The 12,693-nt window shown below is 34.5% G+C and overlaps 1 protein-coding gene across 1 annotated transcript; it reads right to left on the bottom strand.

Annotated features, from left to right (window-relative positions):
• Positions 1-861: 861 nt before the first annotated feature.
• Positions 862-12,438, bottom strand: HELRODRAFT_65501 (hypothetical protein; the record flags this gene model as incomplete). Its single annotated transcript, XM_009021332.1, has 23 exons — positions 862-969; positions 1,147-1,321; positions 1,704-1,779; positions 1,879-1,974; positions 2,194-2,292; positions 2,791-2,878; positions 3,780-3,829; positions 4,189-4,297; positions 4,497-4,604; positions 4,856-4,942; positions 5,097-5,171; positions 5,256-5,405; positions 5,595-5,767; positions 5,897-6,049; positions 6,195-6,252; positions 9,904-10,005; positions 10,268-10,447; positions 10,556-10,678; positions 10,759-10,840; positions 11,000-11,133; positions 11,645-11,901; positions 11,981-12,056; positions 12,331-12,438. The coding sequence occupies 23 exons, from the start codon at positions 12,436-12,438 to the stop codon at positions 862-864; spliced, it is 2,667 nt and encodes an 888-aa protein (XP_009019580.1).
• Between the last annotated feature and the right edge of the window lie 255 nt (positions 12,439-12,693).

Below are 12,693 nucleotides of genomic sequence, written 5' to 3'. Positions count from 1 at the left end.
AAAAAAGATATTAAACAAAAATAATCATGCCCACAAAGGTATCATTTTGCATTAAATTGAAGCAGGAATATATATATATATATATATATATATATATATATATATATATATATATATATATATATAGGTTTTATATATATTATATATATATATAGGTTTTCAGTAAATGACAGGATTAAATTAAAAAAGTACCCGGCATGAATATTCATAGGCATGCAATGTTCGATTGAAGAGGTCTTTATAAGAAGATGAATTAATTAAATTCTCAACAATTCATACTGAGAAAAACGATTACAACAGTTGCTTATATATATATATATATATATATATATATATATATATATATATATATGCAAACATTCAACATCTCAAATTACCATAGGGAAAGAAACGTTACAAAATTATCTAAAATAAATGTCTGTTTAATTGAAGATTTAAGAAACATACATTAGCATTTACACATATTGATCAACCGATTGAAATGAATGAATGGATAGAGAGAGAGAGAGGTTCATGTTTCATATAAAGCATCAAGAACTACAAGAATTGCATTGCAGAAACTGAAAGCTAGTATGTAAAGTATTGAAATGGAGGGGATGGTGCACTCATTGCATGTTCATCTGAAATGCATTAAATAAAGAAAAAACTAATTAATTTATTTATTAAACTGATGTTAAATCTATTATGCTATTAAATAATTTATTATTTAAAGCAGGTAACATTTAACAGCAGTCTACGAAAAATTCTGGTAGTTTTAGTGAAAGAAAAGTAAATATTTAATAAAATATTTAACAAAAAAATTAATTAAAAAAAAACCTCACAGGAAAAAAAGATGAACGCAAGACCCAAAATTCAACATGATTACACTCCATAATGCGTGGCCAGTCGTTCTCTCAATGGAGGTGGAAACTGATCTGAAAATCTCTTCCAATTTTCATCACCAACTTGATTTTTGAACCCATGCAGTATCTGTGGAATGTCGTTTTGATTAACGAATTAAATTAAGATCTCATGTTTACAACAACATATCGCAGCAAGATGCACATCTATAACTTAATTTAATCAAAACAGCAGGGCACACACAAATGAAAGGCATATGCATATAAATTATATTAAGGTATCACATGAAATTAGAAAAATATGGACCTTGAAAAACATCTCCTTCATGTCCTCTTTTGGATTGACCCAAGAGGCAACTGCATCGCAGAAAAAGATGAAATCCTGTACAACTCCCGACGGATTCAAGTTGATCATGGCACAAACTCCTCGAAATGATGAATCTTTCTCATCATTATCCCTTATATTCCTTAATGAACTGCACCTAGCGAAGCAAACCATCATGGAAGTTTTATTTGAAATAATTGATACAATAATCTCATTCATTGAAAAATAATTTCAGTAAAGAAGTGAATAACAAAGTTTATTTTGGATAGAAACAATGAAACACAAGCAACATTGCCCAAACAAACTCCCTAAAAGAGTTCGATCTGCAGTGCAATGGCGGAATACTAGCATATTATAGAATTAAATAATGGGTAAATCTTGCTTGTGCAATAAAGTAAATGTAATGTCAAGTGTAAATCTATTTTGCAGATAAGAAATAAGCATTCAGTGTACATAACTTATTATTGTAGATACTCAGATGAACATTTAAACAAATATGAACGAGATAGCATAAAGAAAGCAAGCAGTAGGTAACCAACCATGGCCTGATGAATTGTTGAAGGGCAGGAGCGACAACATCGGGACAGACAAGGCCGAGCCGACCTATTGTTATGGCTGCAACAAAAGTTGAATAAAATAAATTAAATTAAACCAATTGCATGCTATTGCATATTCAAGCATTCATTTATATCTACAAATAAGCTAGCTATTTACCAGTATTTTCAAGAAGCGTTTTTGTAGTGTTAGGTCTGTTGATGATAGCGATCAGTCTATCCAGGACAAGTGGTATGTAAGGCCTCATCTCCTCACCTACATGATCAACGATATAAGCAACTTTATTCACAGTACAAAAATAATTTTTTACCCATTTATCTATTATTTACAGTAAACACAAAAGTCAATCATTAATTAACAACTGTACAAATATTAACTACAATTAAATTATTGTTGTAATTGAATGTCTAATCACAATAAACAAAAGAAAATGTGTAAAAATTGACATAAATAAAAATAATTTTCAAAACCAACCAGTTTTTATAGATATCTCGCCAATAGCCCAGGTGGCATTATTGCAAACTGATATGAATTCAGGGTTGAGATTATTGCCTAATATAGGCATAATTTCACCTGAAAAACAATTTGATACAAATATTTAAAGGTCATCATGACTATAAAAATGGACAAACGACTGAATATAATGAAAACATGAAAAAAAAGTTTACATTCAAATTAGAGCAACACCTTGCGATACAGAATGGAAACTGACAACTAACTATTCAATGGTAAAGCTTAGAAGTTTACATAACAAATGTGCACACACATAACGAGCATAAATACATCAGCAAAACATTCAAAAATATGTACTTGTAAATATGTACCATAACTATAAAGAGTAAACAAATATGCTGTTGAGTTCAATTTATTAAAAAACAGCAATTTCACTGAACATGAAATATCATTATAAATAATAACAGGGTGATGATCAACCACGATACAGTAAAACACAAACAACGTCACCAACTGACAGTTTGACAAACACACTTTATAAATAACTCAAAAATTAAAAATAATAATAGCATAATTGGCTTGAAAGAAGCAACGGATATGTGTATTAAATGAACTAACCTATGAACGGTTTAACATGAGAATAGCATGCCTTTGTAAGATCTCCAAGAAGAGCAAACGAACTTTGACGAACTTCAGGTAAGGAATCCTGATTTTGTATTAATTAATTAATTAATTAATTGATTAGTTCATTCCAATAATAAAACTAAAAAGTAATTGATAAAAATTGCAAACAAATTAAAAATATCAAAATTGAGATATTTCAATTTCTCAAATGAATTTTTAAGTTCCATGTTAGACATAGCATGACACCAGTTAATAATAATAATGTAGCAGTGATAAATAAACAAATTGGAAATAAGAGAATTTGCTGGAAATGTAAATGTGAAGAAAGAATGCAGAGGATATATAAAATAATAAATAATAGGCATGTGTGCAATGTCTGCTATTCACTTTTTATCTGTATATTATTCTTGGCTTAATGAAAACAAATACAAGTAACATGAATCATGTTGCACTTCAACAACAAATCACTCGAAAATACAAAAATTTTGAGACACAATTTGCAAGACTGATTGTAAAATTTTGTAGAAATATAATTATTGCTAAAAATTGGACCATCAAATTTTTGAAAATGTAAATAATTCACTAGAAAAAAATTTTTTTAAATAATTGAGCAACTAAAAAGGCCCAAAAAATTGAATGAATGAACGATAAAAAAAGAAATGAATGAATGAACGCATGGCAAATGAGAATATTAACTTATGCCTTATCAGAAACAAAGACAGAAGATGCATCATCACTAAATAAAATCATCATTGCTACTCAATGACAACTCTGATTAGGAGTAAGTAGACTGCTACATCTAAGGATGACAACAATGTTGGCCAACAACATTTTGTAATACACAACAGAATTGTTTGCAAAAAACAACCACCATTTTTAACAGCATAAACTCATATTTACAAAAATGTATAGACAAAAAAAACCAATTAGTAAATAATATAAAGTAACAATTGAAAAGCATCACATAATGGCAGCTAACTAACCTGCATGCATTGGTACAACAACTTGAGCAAGCTACTACTTGATGCCAGGCCTGCAAGTAATTTAATCAATGTTTTTGGCATTATCAGATCATAAAAATTATAAACAATTATCTTGGAAAATAAGTTAACTCAGAGCATAAAATGCAATAATTATCTACTGAATAAAATTTATTAAAGTAAAAACCAGCAGATGAACATACATCTTCTAAGGAAAAAAAACGAGAAATGTTTTTATCTTAGGTGCAGATAAATTGAAACATCCTTCAATTGAACTAGTCACATACATTACGGAAAACAGAAACATCTTAAAACAGTCACTCAGCACTGTATCATAATGATCATAAATCAACTCATCACTCATCATCGAAATGATCAGCAATAAAAATACCTTGAGCACCAGAAGACCAACCTTCGATGTGCTGCTCCAAGCCCTCGGCAAGACCACTCAGTAAGTCCAATGCAACTATCATGAAATCCTTATCAGGAGCCTCAAACTGATCGGGATTTCTTTGATGGGCCTGACAGACGGGACCGGACAAGAAATAGAAATAGTGAACAAATTGACCGTTTTTAGCAAAATGAATGAAAATATTATATTACTTAACCACCGGACACGTGTACTCTCCTACAGCTATATCGATAACTAGAGCATTATTTGATATTAGACAAGTTCATAAAATGAGATATGTGAATGAAAAATAGAGAAGAGGTACAAACATAATGCTGGTTGAGAGTCTGTTCGATGAGAGAAACGCATCTTCTAAAGACTGGCTCACAATAAGGAAGAAATCCAGATTGCAATGCAGTTGCCACACTTGAAAGACACTGTAATCAGATGATATTTCATTATAAGGTTAGCAGAAATATTTGTAAATTTAAATCTTTCACACCAAGTTTTAACCATGAACATAAAATCCAACAATAAATGAAAAATTAACTTGAAATATTATTTTGAAATTTACTTGAATGTTAATCTAACAAAATGTTATTCAATTTCCATTATAAACTTGTTGAGCAACAGCAAGAGCAATAATATCAGAAGTAACAAAAACAAAAAATATGCAAATCAAACAAACCTCAAGAAGTGGAAAAAGATCCTTATCAGTATCTTTGAGCATATTCCATTTGTCAATAAGTGGAGGCATGAGCAGACTTATGTACTCCTGTATATGGTGATTTTCCCAATAAATTATTACATCCCTAATAATTTCTTTAAATGAATAACTGAAACATTTTGACAGGTTGCCTACACGACTTCAAGTTTTTCTTGAACAAGAATAAAACATGAATAAAACAAAAATTGAAAAATCCACCAACTGGTTTATTGAGATGATGACCAACAGAATCAGCTAATGTCCCAATGGCATCATATAAAATCAATAAATTCTTGTGCTGTTAAAAATTAAATTTTTGTGCTGTTAAAAATTATTTGAATTAATTTTAAACCTAAAAAATAAAAATTTTATAATAACCAACCTGGTACTTGCGAAAAGCATAGACAAGTGTCTCTAGGATAAAGCCGAGATAAGGAACAAGTTCAGTACAGGCTTCCTCCTCTAATGTGGCAAATGCTGAACATGCAGCTTCTTGAACCCTCTTGTTCGCATCCAAAATACGTTTCAACAGCTGACCATGCCAATGAGAAAAATTAAATAAATATGGTTTTGAAAAAGATATTTATAAACCTAAGTTATAAAAAAAACTTGTTTGAGTATCCAAAATTGGCCATCAAAATTGAACAGGTGGTGTAACATGAATATTTTTATTTTATTACAATAGTGAAACAACGTTCATGTGAATTAGGAAAATAAGCACCTCAGTCATCAGTGGTTTCAGATAGAGCTCATGTGGCTGGCCAACTACCCAGTGTGCATATCTACTCAATGTCCAGCATGTTATTGATCTTACGAGAGATTTCTTCTCCGATAAACAGGTCACCAAATATGGCACCAGCTCAGGTAAATGCACCACCATCCCACTCATGCATCCTTTAGGTAAAAAAAAACATACTGAATTCAAGTTGAACAGAATAAAAGGTATCTAAACTTCAGCGTCAAATATGTGACATGATAGAAAATAGCATAAAAGCAAGTAATAAAATTAATTCAACAGGACACCTTCTGCAATAGCTCCCAACACCAATATGCCTGATTCCTTCAACTCCCAATCCTGGTGAAAGAGCAGATCTTTGAGAATGGGCAAGACAATTGGAAGGATATCATCATGAAATACATTAGCCAGAACATCCAAGGCTGCAGCTGAGCACTTTCCTTTTAAATTTAAAGCAACAAAATTTGAATCAAAACAATTTACAAATGTGTATGTAATATGTTTAAGTCATTTCATCTTGATAATCAATTTTTAAACAATGATGTTGACCAAGTTTTTGAAAATTTTAAATTCCGTTATAATTACTTAAATTCCAATCTGAGAGGGCATCGTCATCTAATGAATCATCATCGTCATCACCTTCCTAAAAACAAAATTTTGTAACAAGTTTGAGTATAAAACTTTCATGAAGCTAAAAATTACTTAATTTGATAGAAACATTGAGATATTTTCAGTGTGGTAATCATTATGACAAAGTATTTTTCAATTGAAGCCAAGCAGGATGAAAAGTTGATAATTTTATGGGCTGCAATCCAATTATGGTTATGACAATGCCCTGGTTATGACAATGTCCTGGTTATGACATTAAACTGACCCTCACTGCCTTGTGAGTGATGTTGGATCATCAAAGGCTAGGCCCACCGCTTATAACTGTGGTTGCGTAAGGAAGGGCGTCCTGTATAAAAACTAGCCAAAAAATAATACTTATGATGACGGAAATAACAATGGCCCTCAGTATCCGGCAGAAGAGGGTGCGAAGAATCTCCGGAGACCCAGTCCATGAGGTTGTGGTGCAAGGCCCTGTGGATGGTCTGGCTACTGGCACCCCACTCTATAGTGTGGCGGTGCAAGGCACTATAGATGGAAGGACTACTTGTAGACCAAGGGGTTGGAGGTTTGGTACCTGGAATGTAGGCACGTTGACATGAAGAAGTTTGGAAGTGGTGGAGGAGTTGCAGAGGAGAATGGTTGACGTGGCTGCATTACAGGAGATCAGATGGAAGGGTGAGGGTACAAGGTTTGTGGAGGCTAAAGGTGGAAGATATAAGTTGTGGTGGAAGGGGGATGATGGTACGGGAGGAGTTGGTGTGATGGTAAGAGAAGAGTTGGTGGAAAAGGTGTTGGAAGTGAGGCGGAGAAGCAATGGTGTAATTGTGGTGGTGATGGTGTTTGGAAAAGTAATAGTGAGGGTGATATCAGGATATGCTCCGCAACAAAGTAGGAAGGAAGAGGAGAAGGATAGGTTTTATGATGATGTTTCTGACGAGATTGGGCAAGCGGGGTTGGAGGAATTTGTGGTGTTGTTGGGTGATTTGAATGGTCATGTGGGGGGCGGATGCAGACGGATATGAAGATGTACATGGGGGATGGGGATATGGTATACGGAATGAGGAAGGGCGTAGAGTGTTGGAGTTGGCGGATGCACATAGCATGGTGGTGGGGAATACCTGGTTTACAAGGGAACCAGCGCAATTGATTACATATAGGCCAGGGGAGCATAGGTCGATGATAGACTATATATTGGTAAGGGCCAAACATAGGAAGTATGTGAAGAATGTGAAGGCGATACCTGGTATGCTGCAGCATGGTATGGTTGTGATGGATGTGACATCAAAAGAAATGGGGAGGAGGAAAAAGGATAAGTTTGTGACAAAGAGAAAGACATGGAAGTTGCAGGATGCAGAGGTGAGGAAGGCATTTGAAGTGAAGGTGGCTGAAAATTGGGAGAGTGGTAAGGATGGAGATGTTTGGGAGAGATACAGGGACTGTGTGTTGGCAACGGCAGATAAAGTATGTGGATGGACGAAAGGAAAGTGTAGGCATGGTGAGACGTGGTGGTGGGATGAAGATATAAGAAGGGTTTTGGAGGTCAAGAAGGAGAGGTTTAGGGTATGGAGAAGGGACATGACGGAGGAAGCGGAGTTTGAATATAGGAAGGCTAAGAAGGTTGCAAAACAGGCAGTGGCAATTGCAATGACGAAAGCATCAGATAGGTTAATGAAGGAAATGGAATTTGATGTGAGTTCGAGGAAAATGTTCAAAGTAGCAAAGCAGTCAATGAGGGATAGGAAAGATGTTATAGGGAATGGATGTGTTTGGGATGGATCTGGCAAGTTGTGCATAGATGAGGAGGAAAAAGCTCAGGTGTGGAAAGCTCATATGGAAAGGTTGATGAATGAAGAGAATGAGTGGGATGGAGATGTGGAATCTGCGGTCACACACGGACCTAGAGAAGGTGACGATGGAGGAAGTAGAGAAAGCAGTTAGAGAAATGAAACTAGGTAAGGCGACAGGGGTTTCGGAAGTGGCGACAGAACATATAAAAGCGAGTGGAGTGATAGGAATTGAAGTTATGATGAGAATTGCTAACAGTATGTTTGATGATGAAGGTATACCTGAGGATTGGCAACACAGTGTGTTGGTGCCGTTGTATAAGGGCAAAGGAGATGTGAGAGATTGTGGGTCATATAGGGGTGTGAAATTGCTAGAGCACAGAATGAAGGTAGTGGAGAGGGTGCTTGAGAGGAGGTTGAGAAATATGGTGACAGTTAATGAAATGCAGTGAGGGTTTATGCCTGGTAGGGAAACGGTGGATGCGTTGTTCATGGTGAGAATGTTGCAGGAGAATTATAGAAAGAAGAAACGAAGATTGTACATGTGTTTTGTGGATCTAGAAAAGGCTTTTGATCGAGTACCGAAAAAGGTCATTGAATGGGCGTTGAGGAAGAAAGGAGTGAATGAGAGACTTGTTAAAGCTGTGATGCAGCTGTATGAAGGGGCAAAGACAAAGGTGAGGGTTGGAAGGGGGATGTCGGACGCTTTTAGTGTTAAGGTAGGAGTGCATCAAGGATCAGTGTTATCACCGTTTCTGTTTGCAATTGTGATGGATGTTGTGTGTGGAAACATAATGGAGGGGTTGTTATTTGAGATTTTGTATGCAGATGATTTAGTCTTGATGGCTAATAGCATGGAAGAATTGCGGTTAAAATTTGACAGATGGAAAAGTGTTATTGAAAAGAAAGGCTTAAAAGTTAATATTGGTAAGACGAAGGTAATGGTGAGTGGGAAAGGTGGGAAGCGAGTGATAAGTAAAATAGGCCCCTGTGGGGTATGTGACAGGAGAGTGAAGGCTAACTCGGTATTGTGTATAGGATGTCAGAAATGGGTGCATAAGAGATGTAGTGGTGTGAGGGGGGCACTGAAAAAGGTGGAAGGCACGTTCAAATGTAAGAAATGTGTTCATGGTGTGATTAATAGGACGGACGCAAGGACGGGGTTGAGTGGTGGTATTGAAAGAGTGGAAAGCTTTGTTTACTTAGGGGATAAGCTGAACGCGGATGGAGGATGTTTGAATGCAGTTACGGCTAGAGTTCGTGTAGGATGGATGAAATTCAGGGAACTGGGTGGGGTATTGTGAGAAAAGAAATGGTCAGTGAAGATGAAAGAGAGGGTATATAAAGCATGTGTGAGAGCAGCGATGGTATATGGTGGTGAAACTTGGGTGTTGAGGAGAGAGGAGGAAAGTGTACTGCAGAGGGCTGAAAGAGCTATGGTGAGGATGATGTGTGGGGTTAAAGTGAAGGATAGGAGGAGTAGTACAGAGCTGATGTCAATGATGGGACTGAATGAGGACATTGTGATATTGATAAGGAGATCGAGATTGCGATGGTATGGACATGTGTTGAGAAGAGATGAAAGAGTCAGGATTAGGCGAGCGTTGGAGTTCGAGGTTGAAGGAGTGGTAGGAAGGGGTCGTCCGCGATTGGGATGGAGAGAGCAGGTGGAGAAGGACAGGGTGAAAGCTGGGTTGCGTGATACTGAGGCGAGTGACAGATGTGGATGGCGTCGAGGGGTATTTCGGTTTCACCATAGGTAGCCAAACGGCAACCTCCGATCTCAAGGAAAATGTCGTCTAAACGTGTGTTGTTTGCAATCCAATTAAAATAATGACATAATATCATGCTTATAATTACACATCAACATGAGTTAGCAAGAAGTATGACAGTAATGTTACCTCCTCTCCAAACTTTCCAAGACTGTGTCGTCTCGATCGATGGAATCTTGGTTTGATGTCACATTCCTTGTCTGGTACGGTCTCGTCATCCTCAACATCTCCCTGAAAACGATATCATTTAGTATCAGTTTAAAATATTATTCATTACCATCCTTATAAAAAAGCATGATTTGCTTTTAAAAAATCATTTAAACATTTAATTAACTATAACCATATGTTACTAAGGCGATTTCAGAGACTTAAAAATATAATTTTATAATGTTAAAAAACCCAACTGAACACTAACAAAAGAGAACCAATAAAAATATTCAAGAACTACATACCTATTTCATAATAAATCCAACATTGAAAAAATATAGCCAACCTTCAGTAGGATGATGTCGATTTCAGAGTACTTCATGCCCTTAATAAGGACTGGCACTAGCCTTGATATATGGCCGACAAGTACTTCCTTGCAGATTGGTTGTTCTGCTAATGAGAGCCAGAACTCACACGCCTCCAGAGCAACTGAGCCATCAGGATCTTGAGTCCTTATCAGCATGTACTGTTCACAGATGTGCAAAACATATCAATTTCATTATATAATTAGAAAATAATATAATAATGAAGTAAATAGTGAGATAAGAAATGAAATACTTGTTCACCAGCTTACCTCCACAAGGCTCGTGATGTGTGGAATTAGTCGGTCCATTCGTACCTCCACCAGCATGACCAATGCACGACAAACATTCTTCCTCACCTCAGGATCGTCATCAGTTGATAGGAAAAACAGATTCTAAAAAATGGAAACAAAAAGTAGCAAGTTATGGAGAACTGCAGAACATAAACAAACAGCAATAAATAAATATAAAACACCTCAATGAAGCTATCAATATGGTACATCAAAGCTTCTGTTCTACCAATGATAAACTGATTAACACAAGCTATGGCATGCGACCTGAAAGAAAAGTTCATATAAATATAAAATATTCATCAATTTATTCTTATATTTTAAAGTATTATTTTATGTCAAACATTTGCATACACGTTGAAAACTATTTACAATGTTAACAACTAATATCAACAAAAACAAATTTGTTAAAAAATTAAACTGAACCTTATTTTAGGACTGTTGTGTTTGAAGAATTGCAAAAATTTTGGTATAAGAACATTCAACGGCTTGTTTAATACCTCACTGTCTAACAATTCAGCAGAGTCTTCACAAATTTTTTGCAAGGCACCAAAGGCACCCTAATTTGTAAAAAAAATAATTAGAATTAGTAAAACCTGAACATGTATTTTTTATTTGTTGAATACTCAGAATTTTGTTGAATACTTAAATTTAAATATCTATGTTATTTACAATGTTTTCGACATTTCCAAAATTAATAATAGACACAGAGTAGGATGTCTATAGTTGATAAAAAGTGAGGTCACAAAAGTCTATCTACAGCCCAAACCAAATTTAGATGAATAGTTTTTTATCGTTAATCAATAACAGAAGGGTGGTTATAACACTTAATGATAACAATCTAGTTAGCTTTTAAATAAGGTCAGAACAAATAATAAACGAAGTACATCATCATATATGAGCTTCAACTATAAACCTAAGTAAAATCTTAAAAGTACAAAATTTATCTAACAAGTATGTACTCGGCCCACAATATATATATATATATATATATATAGATGTAGTTTCTTATTATATAATGTTATATAACAAAAAAGGTCATAAATAAAAGAATTAAAGGTTAAAACTTACTTCACAGACATTATAGTCCTCTGAATCTAAACATTGACACAAGCATGGCAAAAGATCTGGCCAATTTTCTAGGCCTCCCTTTGCTACGATTGTAGTAACTAATATGCCAATTGTTGCCCTGATCAGAGGAGATGGATCTCCAATACTGCCTAAACATTCTTGTTTGATAAAGGTCGTTACCGGTATGGGAAACTTTTCATAATGAGTTCTAATGTTGTTTTTCAATATCAAACCGCTGAGTGATCTAGTAGGCTCGTCTGATAAATATTACATGTTGGACAATAGAAATTTAAATCAAATTTTCAACAATTTAAAGTTTTTAGATTATTTTTAAACCTTCACTAGTTAGTTTAGTCAATACATAGATCAAATAATTGTTGAAATCAGGATAAGTATTCAATTCTTCTAATTTCTGTTTTAAGGATAAATGATGATAATAAGGATTTTTAATCAGTTATCTAAAAAATCTAATAATCTTGTTTGGTAATAATAATTAAAAAAATATAAAAATAAAATATTAATTAAATTAACTTTGTTAAATGTAATGGACAACAGTTAACGATTTCGATCAAATTAAAATTGAATTTCAGTCAGATCAGTCATCACCAACATATCACTCCATTATTAAATTATGCATGCCGCTAGTAAATATATCGAAATAAAATTAAAATAAAATATAAACGCACCTGTTGAACAGTTCGTTGAGTGCTGTTGTCTGGGGATTGAGATTCCCTCAACAATTGGAGTATTTGTTGTAATCCTACGTCTTCGGGATGCCAAACGTTGCCGGCCATTTTGCTTCGAATGAAATACAAAAATGCCAAAGAAGTATATAACAGGAACTGAATCACACACATACAAAAATTTCAGAATCTTTGCTTTTTTTAACAGGCATAGCACAATAAAAGCCGTTTAAGCTCATTTTATATCAAACAAAATTTCTAAACGATAATAAAACATTAAATGTTCAACAAAAAAATTTTAACTTTAAAGGTGAGCCAAATTTTTCAAAATGTGATGAAACGCCATTAAACAAGAAATCAATCAAT

The sequence above is a fragment of the Helobdella robusta genome (assembly GCF_000326865.2).
Source record: "Helobdella robusta unplaced genomic scaffold HELROscaffold_3, whole genome shotgun sequence".
NCBI classification, from domain to species: Eukaryota; Metazoa; Annelida; class Clitellata; order Rhynchobdellida; family Glossiphoniidae; genus Helobdella; species Helobdella robusta.
This window is presented reverse-complemented; position numbering and strand designations above follow the sequence as displayed.